At 56.2% G+C, this 24142-nt stretch overlaps 1 protein-coding gene across 3 annotated transcripts in view; it reads left to right on the top strand.

Moving 5' to 3' along the window:
- The window catches only part of CUX1 (cut like homeobox 1), a 364561-nt gene extending 340579 nt beyond the window's left edge, over positions 1-23982 (top strand). For all 3 annotated transcript variants that reach the window (XM_038539191.1, XM_038539190.1, XM_038539189.1), the window contains 9 exons: positions 14247-14374; positions 15485-15551; positions 16247-16359; positions 19392-19508; positions 20632-20715; positions 21384-21440; positions 21847-21927; positions 22730-22794; positions 23059-23982. In XM_038539191.1, the coding sequence (XP_038395119.1) occupies positions 14247-14374; positions 15485-15551; positions 16247-16359; positions 19392-19508; positions 20632-20715; positions 21384-21440; positions 21847-21927; positions 22730-22794; positions 23059-23128 (782 nt within the window). In that variant the 3' untranslated portion in view covers positions 23129-23982. The remainder of the gene's footprint in view (positions 1-14246; positions 14375-15484; positions 15552-16246; positions 16360-19391; positions 19509-20631; positions 20716-21383; positions 21441-21846; positions 21928-22729; positions 22795-23058) is intronic.
- Positions 23983-24142: the final 160 nt, after the last annotated feature.

Below are 24142 nucleotides of genomic sequence, written 5' to 3'. Positions count from 1 at the left end.
TTATACCATTTTAAATGGCTTCTTTTTGTTAATTGGAAGCAGTGTTCATAACTTAAGGTTTTTGCCATTACTTAGCTTGCTAAGTGGAGGCTCAGTGGAAGGGCGGTGTTCACGTTCAGTCTCTTGACCCCTGGTTCCCATCCACACTCCCTTGTGGTGTATCTGGGATGGAAGGTGTGCAGGTTCTGTCCTAGACCTGTGTGCACTCGCTTCCACCGCCTGGCGCCTGGGGTACCCGCCAGCCTTGAACCTCTGGATCGGTCAGGATGTCTGGGATTTCCGTCCGTCAGACCGCTCTTCTTTAGAAAGCCTTGCCACAGTCAGCTAGCTCAACTCCGTGATTCTCAGAGCTGACTTCATGGTCCACAGACTATCCTGGGATGCAGGCTTAGAGAAGTCTGGAAGTGCCAGGATCTTGACTCATAGGACTACTATGAAACCATGGCCACTAGGTCTGTGAGAGTGACTGAGGCAAAAAGATGACAGTTGTGACCTCCCCTGGGGACCGGTTCCCTGAACTTTCAGAGCACAGGTGCCTCCCTGCCTGATGTCCTTCCTTTTGGCATCTTTGTTTTCTCCCCATTTAAAAACCATCCTGTCTGACATGGACGTTCAGGTCTGCTGGTTGGTGGTCCAGACCCACAGTGCCCCAGAGCTTTAGGTTGAGTGTTTCTCTGTGGCTACAAGAGACCCTCCCTGTGTAACCCCACCCCCGGGCCCAGCCGGCCAGCCCAATAGGAAGGAAAGACCTTGCCTGCCTCCCTGACCAGAGCCACAGCAGTCATGCAGATGTGAGCAAACCAAGAGGAAGGCAGATGGTTATACTCTAATCCGAAGGAAAGCTCTGGTGGTGGCTGGTTGCCCTAAGATCATGCCCCAGTCATGCCCTAAGAGGTTGGGACAAGGGTCACCCCATAGCCTAGTCCACAGGCAGGTGCCTGCCTGGCAGGTGGACTGGGGGTGTCTTTATTCCTCCTGAACCCCCGCCTTCTCTTGCAGCACTGGCCAATGAACTCTGTTGACATTCTATGCAACATTTCTCATCCCTTTCATTTTAGAAAAGCAAACCTCACTGAAGAAAGCAGAGAAGCCAGGGGGAGTATATGCATGCCCTCCTGGGATGAGCACAGAGTTAAACGGTGTTAGTGACTTACTCCATCTTGAGCCAGGGGACAACAGCCATTGCCTTAAATGCACTATGACAGGCGCCTCTCGACAGGCTGTAAAAACAAGAGTCGGCCTTCAGCCATCCCAGGGTGCCACCCTGGGAGGCCAGGAAGCCAGCTGTGCAGGGGAGACAGCAAGGTGAGGTTCAGGCATGTGTGGCCAGTGTGATGGGCTATTTGCCATGCCCCTCCGTGGATGTCCTCCCTCGGCACACTCCTCATCTGTCCCCTTCTACCTCACTAACCTGTGCTCCCACTTGACATTCCTTCTCCTCTCACTCCCCTCAGAAACACAAGGCACAAGCAGGCTCTTGGGGGTGGGTGGAGGAGGAGAGAGCACTAGAAGCGTGGCGTTCGTGAGTGTGTCTGGGCCCGGTGGGCAGGCTTCTTCCCCTGTTCCCTTTTGTGAGCACAGCATGGACAAGACAGCTGTGCTCCGCAAAGCACATGGATTTTTCTCTTTACTTCCACCTGTTCCTGACGCTCTGACAGCTGTTTCCTTTGCAGGCAAGGGTGGTCTCAGGCCTCAGAGGGCCTTGCTCCGGCCTGCCTTTGCTTTCAGCCTGCTCCTGCTCAGCTGTTAAGATCCGTCAGAGCCATTCCCCTTGCCCTAGGCTGCCCCTAACTGGCCACGTGAGGACACCTCCCCAGGGTTCCTACCTGGCATTGGGAGACTCCATCCTTATTTGCCTCTGGCACGGGGATGCTGTGATTTCAGCTTTGCTGTGAGACCTCCTTTGGAAGCGTCTCCAGGACAAGAGGGGAGATGGCCTTCCCCCCAACCTCCCACCCAGTCCGCAAACCCAGTCTTCGATCACGTGACTTTTCCCAAAAGAATATACCAGTTTCTATGCAGTGCAGAACAAAAGCCCAGCCCTCAGAGCTGCTGATTAGACTTGAGTCCACCGTCTCTGGTGGCCAGTGTTCTGGTGGAAAAGAATCAGAAGTGGGAACCTAAGGATTTGTGCCATCACGGTGTGCTTGGGCATTTGCCAGAAAAAGCCTACCCTTAGAAATCCCCCTCCCCCAATGCTTTTGTGGTTTCACGTGGGCCTTGGTGGCAACAGGGGAACCTTCGTGAACCCCCCAAGAGCTCCCACCCCAAGTGACAAGATGGTGACCTGGGCCTCCAACATGACAGACTTCCATTCCTTGGCTCACTTGCTGAGAGAAGGGCCCAGTGTGAGGACAGGGTTTCCATTCCCACCAGTTTCTGCCTTTTCATAGATGAAAACTACTAGGAAACAAGTTCCCAGGGAAAGTTCCAGAAAGATCCAGCCTGTGAACCCTTAGAGATGTGCTGAAAGCAGAGGCCCAAACTGTCCAGAGTGAATCAGGAAGGCAGGAGGGGCAGGGTGGGCAATAAGCTGGGCTTCCTGCCCCAGCAGCCCAGGAGCCTCATCCTCTCCAGGGAAGGAGGATATGCAGCTTCCCAGCCTCCCCCATCCGCAGGCCCTGCCCGCACCTGCCCAGGCCTTGGGGCCATCTTTCCTCCACCTCCCCTCCAAAGATACTGTGACCACACTGTCAGTGGTATCTCCATTCTAATTTTTGCATGAAGTGACATTTAGCTTTAACAAGACATTTCCAAAGCGCCTAGTCTCCTCCGGAATGCTAACTTTAAAAGTTGGGCATTGTAGGCGAAGAATCCTAAAAAAGGCTAGTGAGAAAGAGGCATTAGGCTATGCATAAATGTGCACTTCCCCATCCCCCATTATTAACCTTTGAAAATAACTTTTGAGTTGCTTTCCATGGGTCATTATAGTTTCTCCAGTAATGTTAGGTATAGTCTGTGTTCCTGTCCTTTCTGTAGTGCTTAGGCTTTTAATTTGTACCACAAAATATGCTATATGCTATGTATCAAGCTTTCTGTGATCAGAAAGGAAAGGTGCCTTATATCCCAATGTCACGGCTACATCCCTATGGAAAATAATCAGAAGCACAGAGTGTACGGAAGCGTTGGGACTTCCGTTGGTGAAACCAGACACCATTCAGCAAAGATGCATTGAAAAAGTGGCACGGGGCTGCTTTTGTTTGAAAGTTCCTCTCCTTTTTTCATTTTTTTTCCGTTTTTTCTTTGCTTTTTTCTTTTCTTTCTTCCTTTTTTTTTTTTTTTTTTTTGGTAGTTTGCTTTAAACAGAAAGCACTTAAGTAGATGACTATGTGTAAAAAAGCTCTGTGCAATAGAAATCATTTTTCTTCATTTTTAAGAGATAATGTATTGCACACCAAATGAACTCAAAGTAAGCTTTAGACCAGGACGATTCAGGTTGTGGATGAGTATGTTCACTGTAGTTCTGTTTGTTCATGAACTGAAGGGAAAACAGGCCTCCCCAGCCCCCGCAACCCCCATCTCAGCCTGCCTCTTGCTGACCACCCACCTAGGTGTGCAGGGCCCCACAGGCCCCTGGCGGGAACCACTGGCTGGGTGGGGGGGGTGGGGGGTTGGGGGTGAGGGGGGTGTTTGTGACTCAGCAGCTAAGAACCCTCCCAAGTGTGAGACCACAGCCATCCCTTCCAGCACTTAACCTTTTCTCGTTGAGATGGATTGACTGCTACTGACCTGCCAGCGTGCGTGAGGATAATTATAAAAGGATGTTTCCTTGAGAAGAAGAAAAAAATTTTTATTTCTATCCTCTTCTATTTATTATTAGGTTAATCATTTAAGTTCTTATCAGGAGTGTATTGTTGTTTTGTGTTGTTGTTGCTATAAATGCTTTTTGCTATCACTCCGGTGGTTACTGTCTTCTGCCTCCTGCCCTCTCCCGCCCCCCACACACATACCCCAAAAGAACCGAAGGGTCTGGGGATTTGCCTGGGGGGCAGAGGGGGCTTCTCCAGCAGAATCACATATCTGTCTCCAGAGTAGCCACTCAAAAACTGGTGGTCTCCCCACATCTAACTTTTTAAATGAGAGACTTGAACACTCGTGTGAGGAGCTACAGAGACTTAAAAAAGCAAAGTTCAGTTCCCCAAAGCCTCCTAGAGCCTCTGGTAAGACTTCTGGGTTCATGAAGTTTCAGCAAGCCCTGGTCAGGGCGGGCGCGCGGCCTGGAGGAGACCGTGGCTTCCGAGGGAGGATGGTTTCCGGCGAGGCTCGCGCGGGTTGCTGTGTCCTGTTGGCTTTCCTTGTCGTGCTAGTGGTTGCTCCCCCTGCATACAAAGTTGGGTCAGAACCATCTGGCGAAGCAACAGTGTTTCCTAGTCCGGCTGTGGCTTGAGGACCCGCCCCAGGGAGGTCGTGGGGGTCCCCTTTTGCCCTTATGTGGTGAGGTGTGGAGGGGGTGACACGTTGCTTGCTAATCAGGTGTGAAGGCGAGGTGGGGCTGGCCTCTGGGGCCCAGGAGATGGGGGCGCCCCGTGAGGCTGAGGTCCAGGTGGGGGCCACACGGCAGCCGGCCCCCCTCCCCTGCTCCCAGAGGGCCGCCCCCAACCCCCAGCTCGCTTTCCTGTGCCAGGACTTCTTCTTCCCTTCTCTGAAATCATTGGGGGTCCTCATCTCTTTGAAAGAAAGCCCTCGGCTGAAATCACCGTCCCCATCCCTGCCCCCACCCCAAAGGGTTTTCATTTCTCGAATGAGTCTATGCATTTCTCTCTCTCCGGCGGTTTTCTGCCTCTTTCCTTGAGAAAACGCGCATCTCCTGTCCCACCGAGACCCCTCAGAGAATGCTGTGCATTTTGGAGACGTGAGGATTCCTGCAAAATTCTTACAGCATTTGAGACTAACTTGTTGGAAAAATAGAAGTTGGGGGGGGAAGAAAGGTGGGTCTCCCCACGCCCTTCCCACTGAGTGAGACCTAGCTCTTCGCGATGTGCAATAACTACTTGCCATGAGAGCGGGTGGCACCACGCTCCTGTCCAGACTACTAACACAGCACAAGACAAGCTCGCTCGCAGAGTGGCGGACTTCTTCCAGAATACCTTTCATAAGCTCAGCTCCCCGCCCCCCACCCCCCGGTGTATCGTGGTGTCTTACATTTTAGCAGTATTTTATATTTTCTGTAACGCACTAAGTCTTAGATGTTTCTAGAGCTCGTTTGTTAATACAATCACAGACTTTTTTTTTAATCCTCACAGAGACCCAATTGACCAAAAACAAAAAACAAAAACAAAAAATACAAAAAAACGACAAAAAAAGGCGTCATTTTTGTACAAATAGCTGCAAGAAGCCTCTGTTGTGTTGCTGTGACCCATCTCTGATAACATTTTTTTTTCTTGCTATTTGTTTTCGACATTAAGAGTCAAAAGTTGATCCAGCTGGCGTGGGGGTGGGGGAGGCACCCGTCGGCCCCTGGCGTTGTCCCTTCTGTCCTTGGTTAGCCATACGATGTTTGTTCTCAGCACTGTACAACGGTCCCTATATGATATGGAGAAGCAATATCACTGTATGAAACTCACACCATGTATTATTATTATTCACTAGCACCCTAGGTGTGATAATTGAAGTAAATATCTTTTATACAAACACAAGAATGCGTGGGTTGTTTTTATTTAAAATGCCCCGGCCTGAGGAGGAGCAGCAAATCCTTATTTCTGGGTCCAGAGGCACCTCAAGAGTTGCCATGCCAGGGGCCACCAGGCAGGTGGCTGGGCTGGATTTGGGGGGGTTGGTTTTTGGGCACTGCTCTCCACCGGGTCTCCATCAGGGCCTATGTCCCTGCTTGCTGCTGTGGGCCTTACTGTCTGAATAGCCTTGAAATGCTGACCTTCCCGGCATCCGCTTCCTTGTCTGTGAAATGAGGACATCATCGCTTGTGGCGCAGGCTGGTGAGGACCAGGAATGGTGGCTGGCGGTGCCAGGCGAGGCACCAGGCTGATTGTAGCAGCCCAGATGAGTGGGGTTCAGGTGCCCACACCCAGCCAGAGGCCTGGCCTAGCCTGCTTCAGGACGGGGAGGAGAGGGGGCGTCTCTCACTTTGTCCCCATAACCTGATGTGAAGGACAAGCTGGGGGCACCCAGGAATGTGAGCAAGTGAGTGGAAAGAGGGAGGAGGAAACGATGTCTATGGGTTTCTGGATTGGGCTTCTGAGAAGGGGTCTCCAGCCCACGCTCAGGGCTGGAGGCCAGAGAGTTCTGCAGAGTTGGCTGCTAGGTGGTCCATGTGCTTGTGAGTGAGGATGTTTCTCATCTTGAAATCTAGCAGGTTGGAAAAGAATCGCCACCCTCACTGATGTGTGCTGGGGGTGGTGAGGGTGATTGGCTTGTTGTGCATTAATTTGTGGGTTTTAGAATGTGCCGCTCCCACGTGGGATCCGGAAGTGTGAGCAATCCTCCCACCAGTGGGAGGAGCCCCCGCAAGCAGGGAACAGTCTCCCACCAGTGCCAAGTGCTCCCAGCAGCCCTGAGTCTCATATGATCACTCAGGGACCTGAGCGTGGCTATAGCTGTCCCCAAATGTCTGCCCCCACAGATGGGAGAAATTAGGATAAAGCCAACAGAGCTCTGCCTGCCTGATGTTCTGTGTCTGCTTCAGCTAACGTTCTGCTGCTTTTCTGATTGCTAGTTTAGGTATGCTCCCCCCACCCCGCCTTTAAAGATCTGTTAACTAAATGAAAATATAAAATGTAGAAAAAATTAAAAACACTTGGCACAGAGTCTTTTAACCCAGAAAGTCTCCCCCGGTGCTTTTAAAGTGAGATTTAATTAAGCAAAACTATAGTTACACATGGTTTCGTAGGCCTGAGTCTTTCTGTAAACTGCCAGCTCCAGAGGCGGAGAAGGGGGTGAGGTTTCATGCTCTGACTGCGACTGGGTGATGCCCCCACTCCAGGCAGAGTGCTCAGCCTCCCTGCGTGTGGCCCCCTCTCTCCCCATAGTTAAGTGGGTCCGAACAAAATGACGAGCCTTGTTTGATGCCTTGAGAAAATACGACTGGTGTTATAGAGGGAAAGGCCACCTGATGATACATGGAGTTGACCCTTGAAAAACATGGGGGTTAGCAGCGCCGACCCCCGACCCAGTCGAACCTCTGCATATAATTTTTAACTCCCCCAAAATGTACCTGCTAATAGCCTACTGTTGACCCAAAGCCTTACCAATAACATAGTCGCTTAACACCTGTATTTTTATTCATACGTATAATATACTGCATTCTTACGATGAAATAAGCTAGAGGGAAAGACGTCATTAAGAAAATCGTAAGGAAGAGAAGATACATTTGCACTATGGAACTGTAAAAAAATCCGCCTATAAGTGGACCCGTGCGATTCAAACCTGTGTTGTTCAAGGGTCAACAGTAATTACCGGAGAGCGCGAGGCATCCGCTGTGATCCCGTCTGCCTGTGTTTCCAGGGGCCTCCGAGCGGCTGCCTCCTCCACAGCCCTAGCGTGTCGGCTTTGGGGGGCACGCAGCTTGCTGGTCTCCACTTGGGCACGACCTTGGTTCCTGTGAGGGGCCAGGGGTGTGGGGACCGAGCAGACAACCCCAGGGGCTCGGGGGACCTGTTCCGATGCTGGGGGCGGGGTGTGCTTCTGGTCATCAGACCCTGATCTGCGTCGGGCCCACCGCGTTGGTGGAAGCGGGAGGCGCGTGCCAGTCCCGGCCGGGCATTCAGCAGGGACTGCCTCTTCCGAGGAGCTGGGGCCCTCCGCATGTCGAGGGGAAGGGCCAGTTTTTGGTCTTTTTTTAAGAAATCGGTTTGTGGACAGTACAAGGCTGCTCTGTTTGGGAGAGTGGAATGGGGGGCTCCGAGGAGTGGGGTTTGAGGACCCACTCGACTCACAGCGGGGCATCGGGACCCTCCTCTGCGGTCAAGTGGCAATGCTTGAGTCCCAGCATCTCCTCCGACCAGCCGGCGAGCGACGGGGGGCAAGTCCTAGTCAAAGCTCGGGAAACCCTTTCTGGGAGAATGAATGAATTCATTAGCTTCTTTGAGCTTCCATTTCTGTCTCTGTGAAGGGGACATCATAATGCCAGACTCGCAGCGCTGCCGAACGGGGGGCCCGTGCGGCGACATCTGTTGACTGTCCACTGTGGCACCCAAGCCCACGGCAGGCACTCGGGACGCGTCACCCATGGCAGTTGACGGTGGCCGCGGCGGTCCCTGCAGTCCAAGCTCTCCCACCTTGCACAGGAGCAGGAGGTGCGCCCTCCCGGGAGCAGGCAGTCCCGAGGGTTCGGGGTGCCTGTGGCCTGTCACCACCGGGGGTGCCTGGGACGCTCCGCAGGCGCGCAGATGGGGCAGCAGAGTCCCCCACACCCAGCAGCTCTCTCTCCAGCCTCCGCTAAAAACTCGGCTCTCGGCTCCTGTGGGGCCCAAGCCGCCCACCCTGGCCTTGGCCACAGGCAGGAAGGAAGGCGGCTCCCGGGCCCTCAGTCCCCTGGCGAGTCCCCAGTCCTCTGGTGGCTCTTCCACAGAGGAGGTTTCCTCTGGGAGGTCCCATCGGACCGAAGCCTCTGGAGACGCTGATCCCCGTCCTGGGAACCCCGAACCCAGAAGCCTCTTGTGTTTGAGGAAAGTAGGGTTTCTGGGGTGGTGGTTCTAGACTGGGGTGACTTTGCCCCTCAGGACGGTTGGCAGTGTCTGCAGGCATTTGGGGCCGTCACAGCTGAGCAGGGTGATGCCACTGGCATCTAGAGGGGAGAGGACAGAGACACTGGTAAATGCCCTACAAGGCCTAGGACAGTCTCCCCACACCCAACAAATAATGACATGGCCCCAGATGTCAGCAGCACTGAGTCTAGGGTGGTGGGGCTCCTTCGGTGGCTTAGTCCGCAGATAGTGGCTGAGGAGGGCCCTGTGCCGGAGATGTATGTGCTTCAGGCTGGGAGTCCGGCACTCACAGCCCAGGGGAGGCAGAGCAGTGCACAGCCACAGCCCAGGCCTTCAAATGGGAAACAGCATTTGCAGGAGGCAGGGAGAGGACACCAAAGTGCAGGGTCGCCCTGGGGCTTTGCACTAGCAAATCTGCAGTCCCAATTCAGGGCCAGGTGAGGCCTGCGCAGTTCTTGGGTGGTGGGACCAGCACAGGCCAGCTGGCCATGCCAGGCCCTGGCCGTCTGTGTCCAGCCGGCTCTCACCCAAGCTGGGAGACTGAGCCCCAGGAATACCCTCTGCAACCTTCCACCTAAAGGAATGGGTGCTTCTCCACTGGGAGGAATGGTCTCAGACCGTCAGCTGATGGGCAGAGAGGGGTAACAGTGTGCCACTGATCTGGGGGCTGTAGTTATAACAGGGGACAAAGTTTGCCTTTCGGTGGGAACAGACAAGACAGTAGACCTGATAAATAAAGGCATTAATAGGGCCTTAGGCAGTGGTAAATGTTACTGGATAAAAACAAGGTAAAGGGGGACTGGAAGAGCAAGCAGAGGGGTTCAAGTTTTATTTTTTATTTTTATTTTTAAGATTTTAATTATTTATTCATGAGAGACACAGGAAGAGAAGCAGAGACATAGGCAGAGGGAGAAGTTCAGGATTCGATCCCTGAACCCCGGGATCACAACCTAAGCCAAAGGCAGATGTTCAGCCACTGAGCCACCCAGGAGCCCCGAGGGGTTAAAGTTTTAAATCAGGTGGTCAGGGTAGGCCTCACGAAGAAGGTAACATGTGAGCAGGGTCTTGACAATGGGGAGGGAATGAACTATGCCAATGCCTGAGGTAAGAACATTCCAGGCAGAGGGGAAACAGTAAGTGCAAGTCCTGTGGTGCAAATGTGCTTGGGCGCCAGAATAACGTGGGAGGCAACAGGTCAGAGAGAGGAGGGAGAGGCAGGGCAGGAGGTGGGACCTGATAGGCCGTTGTAGAGTTTTGGCTGTTCCTCTGGGGGACATAGGGTCCATTGGAGGGTTTGGACAGAGGGTGGTCTAATCTGTTTGAAGGGCCCTCTCTGCCTGCTGCTTTGTGACTAGACTGTAGGGCTGAGGGTGGAAGAAGGCAAATCAGCAAGGAGGCTGTTGCCGTAAGGACCAGAGGCTATGACTTGCAGCAGGTGGCACAGTGGTGAAAAGTGATTGGCTTCTGGATTTGAGGGTAGAGCAAAAAATAGTACTTGAGACAGATTTGATGAAAGGAGTGATAGAGAAGAACAAGGATGGGCTTTGGGCTGAGCCACTGAACGGTGGCCTGGCCTCTGTTCCCCCAGCTCTGAGGACACCATCTCTCTGGCTGTGCAAAGGGGGTCCTGCTGGGGTGAAGCAGGTTTGAGGGGTGGGCATCAGGCTCCAGTTCGGACCTGTTTGGACTCCACACTGGAAGCCTGGGGAGAGGAATGGCCTGGAGGACACGCTGGAAAGTTACCAGTTTTCAGTGGCCTGCATGGTAGCCAGAGTGAGGGACAGAAAAGGGGTTCGGGACGGCCCCCGGGTCCCGCAGCGTTGCCAGCTTAGCAGGGAGGAGCAGCAAAGGAAAGTGAGTGAGCAGCAGGGGCAAGAGGCCCAAGAGGCTGTGGTGACCTGGAAGCCAGGTGCTGGCGGGTCGGTGAGATGAGGGCCAAGGATGCAGCGATGTGCGAGGTCATCGGTCATGTTGGCAAGGAAGTGGGCAGAGTGGGCACCCAAGTCAGGTGGGAAAGGTGTAGGGACGTGCACACTTGAGAACAGGTGATTCCTTCAGGGAGATTTGCAGGGGGGGGATGTAGAGTCGAGAGGAGTGTGCATGTGTTTCAGATGCAGAACACACGCTCGTGTGCTTGTGGAAAGTTGCGCAAGAGGCGATGCTGCAGGAGGGAGGGTGGACGCCGGCTGGGGTCCCCCGGCCTAGGAGCGAGGGGCTGCCACCGGCAGCACAGGAGCTCTCAGCACTCCTCTCTGGCCACCTGCGGGGACAGACAGGTGCAGAGCTGGTGGATGACGAGCAGCTCCAGTGCTCCCACCTGGTGTGCAGGAGGCTGACTCAATAATGCGGGCCCCCCACCCTCGGGAAAGCCGTGAGCACAAAACCCCCAGGCCTGCCATCCAGTTGCGATGAGTGTCTGTGTTCAGTCGATCCACAGTCAGAAATCGTGCCTTGACCTGAAGTCATAGCCAGGCTCAAGTCTTGACCTTGACAATGCTTTAATTTCTTTCTCCCCTCAGTGAAATGCACTCCCCAGGAAGCTTCCCCAGATTCTTCCCCAAAGGACAGGTTCCTATGAACTGGCCCATCTCAAGGGGGCCACCTTGCAGAGGCGAGGGGTCCTCTCTCTAGCCCAGTGGTGTTCGTCTGCCCTACACCCACCCCCAACTCTCCCTCTGCCCCGGCCTTTCCGTCTTCTTAGACACCATAATCTATCCATGCGCCCTACTCCTGAGCACCACCCGGCACCAGGTTCTGCCCACTGTGCTGCGCCATCTGCCACCTGTCCAGAGCGGGCTTGTCCCCAGGTTCCCCCACAGCCCTGCTGCCCCCCATCCCACCACCACCTCAACCAGGGGCTTTCCTCCATCTCCTTGCTCAGCCTTCCTTGAGCCCCCGGCCACCCCTCCTGACTCACCAGCTATGCCTATTCGACTTGGCACTTTGACACCCTGCTTCCTGCCATCTCCTCTCTGGGTCTTTTCTGGGACACCCCTAAAAATGTCAGCGTTCCTGAAGGTTCTAGTCACTCTCACGGCAGCTATCCCTGGGCTTCCTGTTGGCTGCCTGGGGATTGGAGGGAACAGATAGGGAGCGGGGCCTGAGCGCCCCCCAGCCTGCATCTCTGGCTTTAGGCCATGTGCCCCACTGCCCCTTCCTCACAATCCCTTTGCTGCTCCCCTAGTACCTCGTACTCCCTTTTGGGGAACCAACTCCAGGCACAGGCCTCACCTTCTGGAGTCTCTAGCACAAAGGGGTCCCAGCTGTCTCCAGTACCTTTTACTGCCTTGACCCAGGGCCACAATTCAAGCCCAGTTCTGCTGGAGTCTAGCTCAGGACCTCCCTTGACACCAAGTGGCCTCCTGAAGAGGTGCCCCCCACCTCGTTGATCCAGGTGTTCCTTCCCCCAGCAGAGGAGGCAGGGGAAAGCATGAGGGTAGCAGCCAGGGGACCCTCACATTGAAGACTTACGTGGCTCCAGGACAGTGTCTCTGAGCAGGGTCTGTAATCAAGGCCCCTTCCTTTGGCGGTGCCCACACGGTCAGTCGCCTGGCCTTCCCGTCCCCACAGCGTGGAGCGACAGTTCACTGCTAGGGTCCAGCCTGGCTTCTGCCTCTGCAGCCTCTGGCATCCTCAGCACCCCCGGGGCCTGCCTTCGGCTGTGCGTATGGCATCACCTGGGCCGCCCCCTCGCCCGCCCCTTCCCTGCGTGCCTGCTGGGAGCGCAGGCCAGCCCTCAGTTCCGCCCAGAGCCCCCTCTTCAGGGACGGCCGCTCCCGACACTCAGCTTTGCTCCCTCAGAGACCCCCCTTGATGGCCAACCCAGTGTCTGGGGGCATTTGTAGCAGCATGTGGGGCAGGCCCTCCAGGCCAGCTCACCAGGGCAGCCCAGAGCGGAGGCTTTGCTGTCAGGGCCCTCGGGCAGGGAACCGCGTGCCCACCCCGACGGAGCAGGCATGGGCACAAGTGCACAGGGACCACGGGCCGGGCGCCCCCTCCACTCCCCCCAAGCCCACAAATGGCTCCAGGAGCTGCAGGGTTTTCCTATCCTGGGGGCCTGACCAAGACCACGCCGCAGTGGCCGCAGGCAGACAGCAGATAAACAGCCCTAGGAATCCTCCGCTGGCCTTGGGTCTACCCCTCGGGCTGTGCTTGGTCCCCTCGGCACCAGGCGCAGTGCACACCCCCCGGGGATGACGGCTCCCTCTGGCCAGGCCCCTCCCCCCCGCCCCACCGTAGGTACCTGCCCCTCCAACCTGTCCCTTCTGTCCCCACGGCCTGAAGGCTGCACCCCAACCCTGCCACCCACAATTCTCCCTCGGCGACCTGGCCCTGCCCTTGGGACCAACTTCTCTGAACCCCACCAGGGACCCCTTACTTCCACCACCACCACCTACCTGCCAGGTATCAATGTCTGAAGGAAGAGGTCCCCTTGGGGCCTGACCCAGTGAGGACCCTGCTGTGGGGAAGGGCGTGGACACCCCTGGGTTTGGTCCCAGACCAAGAGGCTCCATTCTTCATCTGTAAAATGGGGATCACCTTTTCTGACTGATTGGATGGTCGTGACATGTGTAAAGAGCTTGGCGTGAGGTGGGCACCAGGAGATGGAGCAGGTGGGGGCGAGGTCAGCTGCCCGCCACCCTAGCCCAGGATGCTAAGCGCGGCCAAGGCCAAGCGGGCCGGCGGGTCAGCAGGCTGCCAGGCGGGGACAGACGCCTGCAGCCTTGGGCATTCCTGGTGCCACAGTGCCCCCTGGTGGCCGTGCGGGCTCCCCCACAGGACAGCGCCTCCACCACCTTCCCTGTGGCCTGAGCATCTAGAAATGAGGCCGCCCCCCCCCCCCCCCCCGGGGGGGCTGCTCCCAGGTGCCTGCTGTCTGCCCTGCTACTGGCTGCTGACGGCACCCCCCAGGGCCTGGACTGGGAGACTTGCCCAACATCTCCCGTCCCCCAAAAGGACAGGAAAGTCTTCATACAGAATTATTTTGGAGTGGCTTTTGTTGCAAGGACGACACCTGCCACTTGGGTGGGGGAGGGTAAAGACTGTGAGTCAGGGGGTTCCTGGAGGGGCCACCCCACCCCCCTTGCTGGGCTGGGGCCTCCTGGGGGAGAGGCCAAGCAAGTCTGGTGTCAGCTCCAGAGGCGAGACCCCTCACTCCTCCTGCTGGATGTAAAGGGGGCCCTCCCACCCCTGCCTGCACCTCCTCTCCCCTACTCCTACCCCTAGGCCTCCTTCTGGTCGTTACCCCAGGGCATCAGCCCCTGGAAGAAACTTGGACTTTGCTGGGTTCCATCCCCCTGCCTGGCTTGACAGAGGCAGCATGAGTCCTAGAGAGGGCAAGGGGCTGGCCAGGCTCCTGCTGGTCATGGCAGAGCCAAGGTGGACCTGTTCCTCCTGAATCCCTGCCCTGCGCCCCTTCCCCTCCTAGAGAATTTCAGGAGCCTACTGAGTTCTTAGGGCCAAGAGTGCCCTGCGGCCGAATAGCGATGTCAGGCAGTGGCACAGGCTGCGGGTGGAGAGGCAGGTGGGAAGGCACCGGCGGCCACACCAGGCTCCCTCTGACGGCCTCGTCTCCCTTTGGCACAGGGCGCTGCGCAGAGCTACAGGTCCACGTCACTGAGGCCATGGCCACAGCAGCTGAGCAGAGGGACCTGATCGCCCGCTTGGAGCAGGACCTCAGCACTATCCAGTCCATCCAACGGCCGGACGCCGAGGTGAGCCACCCCCCACGCGGCCCCCTCACCCCCCGCCCCAAGCTTTGAGCTGTGTGAAATACAACTTCGCAGGTTAACTGGCCGGCAACTCCGGCACCTGCAGTCCTCCTGCCCCAAAGGCCCGCCAGGCTGTCCCCTGCAGCCTTTGAATGTTGCCTGCACACTTTACCACAAAGGCCTGGGTCGGGAGGCCAGGCCACGGGCGTGGGGACAGGCTTCCTCGGGCTGGCACAAGGCACCCTGTGTCCCCGCACCGGCTTGAAACTCCGCCCATGGAGCCACAGGCAACAGCAAGGCAAGATTACCCACCCATCCCACAGCTAGAGGACCTGAGGCCCGGGGATCAGGGAAAGCTGGAGGCCACAGCACCCTTGAGGTCGCTCTGTCATCCACCTCATTTTCTAGATGAAGAAATGGGGCTCTGAAAGAGCAGCGGGGCTGGCCCAGGCCACGGGGCAAGCTGGCTAGCAGGGTCGAGTGTCCCCGTGACAGCACCACCGCTAAGCTCCCGCCTTGGGGTCAACCCAAGACCCAGCCTTCCCTTTGTTTTTGTTTTTGGTTTTTTTATAAATTTATTTCTTATTGGTGTTCAATTTGCCAACATACAGAATAACACCCAGTGCTCATCCCATCAAGTGCCCCCTTCAGTGCCCACCAACGAGTCACCCCCACCCCCCGCCCACCTCCCCTTCCACCACCCCTAGTTCGTTTCCCAGAGTTAGGAGTCTCTCGTGTTCTGTCTCCCTTTCTGATATTTCCCACTCATTTTTTTCTCCTTTCCCCGTTATTCCCTTTCACTATTTTTTATATTCCCCAAATGAATGAGACCATATAATGTTTGTCCTTCTCTAATTGACTTACTTCACTCAGCATAATACCCTCCAGTTCCAACCATGTCAAAGCAAATGGTGGGTATTTGTCATTTCTAATGCCAGCCTTCCCTTTGGTGGCCCATGTGGGGCATTCCTTTCAGGCCTCTCGTGGCCATTGGTGTGCCCAGTCCCGCCACCAGACCACCCCACCTGTTCCTCACCCCCCATTTGCTTGGCACCCTGAAAGAGTGCATGCAGTGGCACATACGGAGCAGCCACCTCCTCCTCCCACCTGCAGGGTGCAGCTGAGCTCGGCCTGGAGAAGATCCCAGAACCCATCAAGGAGGCCACGGCCCTGTTCTATGGTAAGGAGGGGCCGGCCTGTCTCCAAGGCAGGGATGGCAGGGCGGGAACAGGGAAAGGAGGAGCAGAGGTGCCAGTCTGAGTCCTGATCCCTAAAGAACACTCCCCTTCCTCCCAGAAGGTCAGGGCCCCCCACCCCAGCAGTGCAGCAGCAACCAAAAAGAGGGGGCTGGGTCCCCCACTTACTTTTCTGTGCCTCAGCTTGACACCCCCACCTAGGAACCTGGCCTCCCTTGTCCTGTCAATGGCTGGTGGGTGGTGGTCAGCTCCCCAGGGAGGCTCAGCACTGCTGGGGAGGTGGCCTCCTCTAGTATCAGTATGGAGGAAGAACCGGGGGCTGCTGCTGGGCCCGGACACTGGAAGGGGGCTCTCACAGCTTCCCAGTACTTCCAGTGTCCCTTTGGCTCCCCAGGAGTGGGGGGCCTAGTCTGACAGATGCAGGAGTCTCAGATCCAAGAATAGAGAAATGGGGGCCTGGGACCCTGAGACAGTATGGGCAGGGAGCCTGCCTGGGCCCTGCCCTCCTAGGATCCCTATTCCCCTGGACACCTCTTCCCATCCGTGGCCTCTCAGCACCTTGTGCTCAGATACCTGTGCCTTCTACCTCTGGCACTTGGCCAGAGCTCCCTCGGAGCTGGGGCTACTTGACCTGAGGACCCCCACCCACCACCCCAAGCTACTCTCCCCTACCTCCTAGGATCCTCGGCACCGGCCAGTGGCACCCTCCCTGAGGGCCAGGTAGACTCGCTGCTCTCCATCATCTCCAGCCAGAGGGAGCGCTTCCGTGCCCGGAACCAGGAGCTGGAGGCTGTGAGTCACATTCTTCCCTCCCTTAGACCCCTGGGACCGGGGGACACAGTAGGGACACAGAGGCCTGGGAGAGAGAGACATGTCACAGGCCATTAAACCACAGAGGGGTTAGATTTGTTCTGGCAGTCAGGGAGGGCTTCCTGGAGGAGGTTATGCCATGCTGGGCTTTGAAAGAAGAATCAGACGCCCAAAGTAGAGGAGACTAGGTGAGCAGAGATAGGGGACCAACAAGTCCAAAAGGCTGGGCCAGGGCTGCCCGAATAAGACACGGAGTGCTCTACTGCCAGGCTGGGGTGCAACCCGAGGATTTAAGCAGGGGAGTGACATTCAGAATGGAGCATAAGAAGGGTCACTCGGTAGCCAATTCAGGACAGAACCTGGCCCAGGAAGAAGACTGGAGAGTGGTCACCATCGTCCAGGAAGAAAATATCTAAGTCAAGTGGAGGACTAGAGACGAGCAGGTTGGAGAGAGAAAGGTCTTTGAGCCCTGTAAGGAGGAACAATCTGGAAGTGCTGAGGAGCTCTGGGGCACTGAGAGAGCACCCGGTTGGGGGCCTTCCTGGAGGGGCGGTCTGCAAAGGTGCCTCGCAGATTCCCCAGAGCCAGCCCAGATCCTCCCTGAGCTCTCCACGCCCCGAGCAGGAGCCAGGGAGGTCTCCATCCTTCTCAGAGAGTCACTGCTTGAGCTGATGATGGAATTTCTCAACTCTTCCTCTCCAAACCCACTGAGCGCTGGCGGCGGGCCAGGCCCGGTGCTGGTCCAGCGGGACCTTCTGTGACCTGGGCTCCAGGGCAGATGGCTCCGCTCACAGCAGGGACTGGAAACACCCACACTCCCCTGAAGGACTAGGACAGCCGCCCAGCGGGAGGCTAGGCAGCCCTTATAAGGGAGTCCTTCAGACTAAATGGGAAGAAAAGCAGTTTATACTATTCTACCTTTTGCTTTAAAAATCTAGGGGTTTGGGATCCCTGAGTGGCTCAGTGGTTTGGCACCTGCCTTCGGCCCAGGGCGTGATCCTGGAGACCCGGGATCCAGTCTTGCATTGGGCTCCCTGCAGGGAGCCTGCTTCTCCCTCTGCCTATGTCTCTGCCTCTCTCTGTGTGTCTCTCATGAATAAATAAATAAAATCTTTAAAAAATAATAATAAATAAAATAAAAATAAAAATCTAGGGGTTTTTAAAATCAGGCACTGACTTTTAAAGATTGTAAACGCAACGTAAAATTTACTATCTTAAAAAAAATTTACCATCTTAACCATTTTTAAGGGTACAGGTCAGGAGCATGAAGTATATTCATGTTGTACAGACCTCCCCACCATCCGTGTCCAGAGCTTTTTTCATCTCCCCAAACTGAAACTCTGTTCCCATTAAATGCGAACTCCACATTCCTTCCCGCTACCTGTTCCTGGTTAACCCCCCTTCTACTCTCTGTCTCTGTGATTTGACTGCCCCAGGGACCTCATGTAAGTGGAATCATACAGCATTTGTCTTTCCATAACTGACTTATTTTGCTGAGCATGACGTCCTCAAGGTTCATCTGCATTGTAGCAGATGTCGGAATGTCCTTCCTTTTTAAGGCTGAGCAATATTCTGTTGTGCTACACACCAAGGTTGCTTTTTTTGTTTTGTTTTTGTTTTTTGCTTATCTGTGCATCCATCAAAGGACCCTTGTTTTATTCCCATCTTTTGGCTCCTGTGAATCATGCTGCCATGAACATGGGTGTACAAATATTTTTCCAAGCCTCTGCTCTCAATTTTTTAAAAACATTTTATTTATTCATTTGAGAGAGAGAGAAGGGGGGAGAGCAGAGGGAAAGGGAGAAAAAGACTCCCCACTGAGCAGGGAGCCTGATACAAGACTCGATCCCAGGACCCGGAGATCTTGACCTGAGCCAAATGCAGATGCTTAACCGACTGAGCCACCCAGGAGCCCCCCTGCTTTCAGTTCTTTCAAGTAGATACCCAGAAATGGAATTTCTAGATCATTTGGTAATTCTGTGCTTCATTTTTTGAGGAACTGCCCTACTACCGTGTAATTTTTAGTCCTGTTTGAATTTTTTTTTTAAGATTTTATTTATTTGAGAGAGAGAGAGAGCACACGCAGGGGTAGAGGGGCAAAGGGAGAAGCAGACTCCTTTGAGCAGGAAGCCCAATGTAGGGCTCGATCCCAGGACCCTGGGATCATGACCTGAGCCAAAGGCAGACACGTAACTGACTGAGCTACCCAGGCACCCTGATTGAATTTTTTTAACAGTATGAAGAAAACATCCACTTAAGCATTTGGATAAGCTGAAAAATGAGGTCCCCTTTACTTTGTTCCTGGATTGGCAAACATTAAAACCGCAGAGCGTCTGATTCCATTTACATGAAATCTCCAGAATAGGCAAATCAAAAGAGACAGAAAGATTAGTGGTTGCCAGGGGGTAGAGGAAGAGGGAAGGATGGATGGGTTTGGGGTTTCCTTTTGGGATGATAAAGATACTGTGGAATGAGATCGTGGGGATGGTTTCGTAACACTGTGAACATACTTTAAAAAAGTGAATCGTATACCTAAAGACAGTGATGTTTGTTATATGAATTCCATCTCAGTAGTTTTTCCAAAGGTTGATGATACCATAAACAAAACATAGGGATCCCTGGGTGGCGCAGCGGTTTGGCGCCTGCCTTTGGCCCAGGGCATGATCCTGGAGACCCGGGATCGAGTCCCACATCGGGCTCCCGGTGCATGGAGCCTGCTTCTCCCTCTGCCTAAGTCTCTGCCTCTCTCTCTCTGTGACTATCATAAATAAATAAAAATTAAAAAAAAAAAAAAAACATGAAGGAACCTCACCCCAAATCTGTCTTCTGCTTGGGGTGCGGTCACAGGAGGAGAGGGGGATTTGCCAACGTCTGGAAGGTCAGGGAGATGGGCACAGGCAAAGAAGGGTTCCAGGTAGACGAGTAGTACCTGTGCCAGCCTGGCAGCCTCTCCCCCTACCCCTTCCACCGCGGGCCCTACCCGTACTCCTGCCCACCTGCCCACCTGCCCCCAGGAGAACCGCCTGGCGCAGCACACCATCCAAGCCCTGCAGAGCGAGCTGGACAGCCTGCGTGCAGACAACATCAAGCTCTTCGAGAAGATCAAGTTCCTGCAGAGCTACCCAGGCCGTGTAAGTGCCCTCCCCTGTTTCAGCCCCAGGTGAACCAGGCAAGGAGAGAGGTCAACCAGGCCCTCCAGGGTGAGAGGGTCAGAGGCAGTGACCTGCCGGGAAGCACTGGGCCCAGAGGCGCCCAGAGGCCATCCAGCCTGCCCTGCCTGCTAGCTGTCCTCCCTGAGCTGGGGAGAGGCCCCCACAGAGGAGCCTTTGCGCAGGCTCATTCGCCAGAACCAGCCAGGAGGTGGAGAGGTACAGCAAGAGGCAGGGCTCACAGGCCCCAGGTGACCCCCCTCCATGAAATGGGAGTGATCCACTAGCTGATCCTAGGATCTGGGGATTAACTACAGGGCTCTTGAGCATGCAGGATAAGCCCTGGGGAATCCATATGTTTTAAAGTTACATTCTAAAAAAAAAAAAAAAAAAAAAAAAAAAACCAGAATTTGGTCCAATATCCCCCAAACCAATCAAGAAAACAGAATAAAACCCTGCTCACACTCCATTCTGGGTCTTGGCGGGCCCTCCCTGGCTTCTCTCAGCTCCCAGGCTTCACAGGGGACCCCCTCGTGGGAGGAAGCCCTTCCGTCACCCAGGGGAGACAGAGTGGCTGGTAGAAGCAGGAGGAGCAGTGACACTCCTGGGGGCCGCCTCCCTAGGACAAGACCTTCAGCCCCTGCTGGAGCCGCATTCAGGCCACCAGAGGGCGCCAGACTCCGCACAAACTAACATCGTACCCAGAGCCCGGCTGGGGCGGGGAGGGGCTCACCCCTCGGGTGCCTGCCTGCGCCCCCCAGCCACCCTGCACACTTCCGGACAACCCGTTACGGGCCCACTAGCCCGCGCTGCTCCCGTCCCGTCTGTGACGTACACTCCAGCCCCAGACCGGGCTTTAGTTCCCCGTACCCGCCCCCCCCCCCCCCCCCAGCGTCCCAGCGGCCCGCGCCTGGTGGGAACTCCGGGAAGGGCAGTGAGAGCTCCGGCCGCGGCCCCGCCTCATTCATGCTGCCACCCAGACCTCCCTCCGTGCGCTGTGCTGATGGGGAAGCTGAGGCTCCCTGTGATCCTGCCAGTCCCAGAATGCCTTATCCCACCTCGTTCCTGCTGGGCCCTCAGTGACTGGTCTCTCCTGTTCCTACAGAGCGGCGGCAGTGATGACACGGAGCTGCGCTACTCCTCCCAGTACGAGGAGCGCCTGGACCCCTTCTCCTCCTTCAGCAAGAGGGTGCGTGAACTTGAGGACGCTGCTTGCTGAGCAGGCCGTGGGCGGGCTACCGGGAAGCCTGGAGGACCCAGTGGCCCACAAGGCCTCCCCTCGTGCCTCATGCCACCAGCCCTGGTCTGTTTACTCAGGCCCAGCCTCACCCTGCTCTCTGCCACACTGCCCCCCCCCCCACACCCACTCCCAGACCACCAGGGCAGCCTCTATGCCCACTGTGGTCTTGTGGAGGCCCAGGGTGCATCCCAGGCAGGCCGAGGGTGCCAGGAACATTTCATGGCTATTTGCGGGTGTGTGATAGTGAGTGGGCTAATCCCACATCCACGCTTGTGGGTTAGGCAGGCAAGCAAAGAGGCCCCCCAACCTCCCTGTGTCACATGACCTCCAAGAGGCCTCATCTCAGGCTGGGGAAGCCTTGCAGGTGAAGACTTCCCACAGCCAGAACCTGGGCCTCGGAAGAGGGCTGAGGGAGGCAGCTCTCCAGAGGGGTGCTCACACAGACATTGGGCGAGCCTAGGGTGACCCACTGAGTGGAACAGGTGGAACTCATTGCCCTACTGAGTGGAATGAGTCACCAGGAAGGCCTCTGGCAGCTCCCTGGGGTCCCTCTCTGCAGCAAGCTGGGGTCTTTGGGGCCCCTTGGGGTTCTCCTCTCATCATCCCTCCCCCTTTAGGAGCGGCAGCGGAAGTACCTAAGCCTGAGCCCTTGGGACAAGGCCACCCTCAGCATGGTGAGTTCCCTCCTCTGTGCTCAGCTGGGACACACTGGAATGTCTGACTCTGGGCCTCCAAGGATACCTGCCCTCAGCCCAGGCTGGAGAAGCTCCAGGGACCCCACTCAGCCCTCACAGGCCCTGCCAAGAGTGGCTGTGGGATCTAGAACAGGGACCCTACCCCCTACAGGACAGCTCCTCTGAAAGCACAGTTCTTGGTAGGTTCTGGAATTGTGCTGCAGGGGGCGCCATTTACTGGAATTCCTGTGGCGCGATTTCCCAACCTACAGGGTGGAATTGAGATCCTGCTGCCTGCCCTTCCTTCCTCTTGCTGCCTGGAGGCCCTCTCTGCAGGAACCTGGGGCAGCCCTTCAGGGGTGGGTGAGGCCTGCCCCATCCCCACACCACACTTTGTTGCTCCCAGGGGCGACTAGTTCTCTCCAATAAGATGGCGCGCACCATTGGCTTCTTCTACACACTCTTCCTGCATTGCTTGGTCTTCCTGGTGAGTATCCAGGCAGGCGGCCAAGGGTGCCTTCACCTTGCTTCCCGTATCTCCAAGGGCCTATTACTGTGGCCTGGCGTCCTGGGCCAACCCAAGTCACATTCTCGGCTACTGGCCACCTCTCTCCCCTCCAAGGGGCCAAGAAGGCCACCCATCTGGCCCTGGGGCTGGGGCTGCAGCCCAGCCGCTCTGTGGGAAAGGCCTGGCTGACTCCATCCAACCCAGGGCCCCATCTGGGAAGGGTTTGGGAGAGGGAATGGCCCCTGTGGAAGCCGGAGGCAGGCTGGAAAGCAGGTCTGATTGACTCTACTAAGGGACAGCCAGGTGGGCTGCACAAGCAGGGCTATCTTGAACCAAATCTCCTCGAGTGCAGAGTGACCGTCCAGTTGGGCACAGTGCGTGTACAGGCCTGGTGATGTCTGCAAGTCCACTGAGTCAGGGAGGGTAGGACATGCCCATGGAAGGCTCCAGCCTCAGGAACTCCCCTCCCCAGCAGGGCCACAGTCAAGATGGCCTCTACAGGGTTGCCCTGGGTTCCAGCTCTGACCCCAGGGCCCAGCAGGTCCTGGCCCTGCCTGTGGCACACACAGCGATATTAGGGACAGTATCTCCAGATCAGGGCCAGTCTGACCATGTGTGAAACAGGCGGGCACCGGAGCATCTCTTCTGAGGCCCTCCTGCCCTGGGGCCTGGGATGTGAGAACCATCCTGTGCCACCAGAAGGCCAGGCCCAGGGGCTGGAAGGGGACTGAGGAGGGGTGGCGAGTCAGGCGGAAGGCTCACTGTGTCTCTGCCCGGCCAGGTGCTTTACAAGCTGGCGTGGAGTGAGAGCATGGAGAGGGACTGCGCCACCTTCTGCGCGAAGAAGTGAGGATGTCACCCAAGTCCCACCACAGCCCTGCACTGAGCCCCCCAGCACTGCCACCCCCCGACCCCCTCCTCTGTTCCCCACGCCCAGCCCTCCACCATTGCCGCCCGTTCTGCCCCTGCCCCGCTCCCCAGCACCAGCCCTGTGTGTCACACGGGGGGGGGGGGGGGGGGGCGGGGGGGTCTCCATGCCCCCTAGACACACACACGCACACTTCTCTCCTTTTTACCCTTGGTCTCAGCAAAGATTTCTATCCCTAACAGGTTCGCAGATCACCTACACAAGTTCCACGAGAATGACAATGGAGCAGCAGCCGGGGACCTGTGGCAGTGATGTCCCCAGGGCCTCCCTGGCACGACCATGATGGCTGCATCCCCCACCCCTTGCTTGTTCAGCTGCTTCTAATGATTTAGACTTCCCTAGAGAATTCCCCACAGCAACTGTCCTTGCCTTCCACCCACCAGTGCCAGGGGCCCCAGGTCCCCGTGGGCCCACTGGAAGAGAATGTCAGCTACATCAGGCCCCCAGGTCCAGAAAGCCCCCAAGGCCCAGCCAGGCTGAGTCAAAACCCCCTGCAGCCCCATCTTAGGCTGCTGACCTGGCTTGGGACCCACCCACAGCCTGACCACTAGCCCTGGTGGCAGTCACCTCCCATCACCAGCTGTGATGCTGATTCTGGCCATCGTTAATCCAGTTGGGATTCCCGGGGCCTCTCTGTGCCAGATCTGGAATCCCCTAGGGCTCCCCTAGAATCTACCACCACCATCACCACCCCACCTCCCACCCTGCCGAGAGACAGACGGCCCTTCCTTACAGGCCAACAGGCTTTGAGTCCTGCCTTTGTCACCACCCCCACCCCACCCCAAGAAGAGGGGAAGCCCCAGAGGGCCTGGGATAGTTTCTGGTACCTCCTCCCAGCCTCTAGACCCACTGTGAGTTTGCTTTCTTCTTTAGCAAGATATTTTGGCTTCTAGGCAAGGACAGGTCTCCAGTGAGCCCTGTGCCCCAGGCTTTTCAGACCCAAGGACTGGTCTGAGGGGCCTAGGTGCTTCTCAGCCAAGGCAGAACTGGCCGTGGGCCATCCTAGGATGGCCACCTCGGGGCCACTGGCTGATCCTCCTCATAAGTTAGATTTGCGCTTGCGTGTTTAGCTTTGCACATTTCAAATAAACACATGGTTGCAGCTATGCTGGTGCCCACTCTGTGACTCCAGGGGTACAGAAAGCTGGCGGGTGCCTATAGCAATGTGCCTGGGAGCCCAGGCTGGACCTTTCAGCTGCTCTGCTGATGTGAGGCATGACCCCCAGCACACAGGAGGTCTCTTCCTTTTCCCACCCCCCCAGGAAT

Source organism: Canis lupus, chromosome 6 (assembly GCF_011100685.1).
Source record: "Canis lupus familiaris isolate Mischka breed German Shepherd chromosome 6, alternate assembly UU_Cfam_GSD_1.0, whole genome shotgun sequence".
Taxonomy (NCBI): domain Eukaryota; kingdom Metazoa; phylum Chordata; class Mammalia; order Carnivora; family Canidae; genus Canis; species Canis lupus.
The sequence above is the reverse complement of the archived record's forward strand: the minus strand, read 5'-3'. Positions and strand labels throughout refer to the sequence as shown.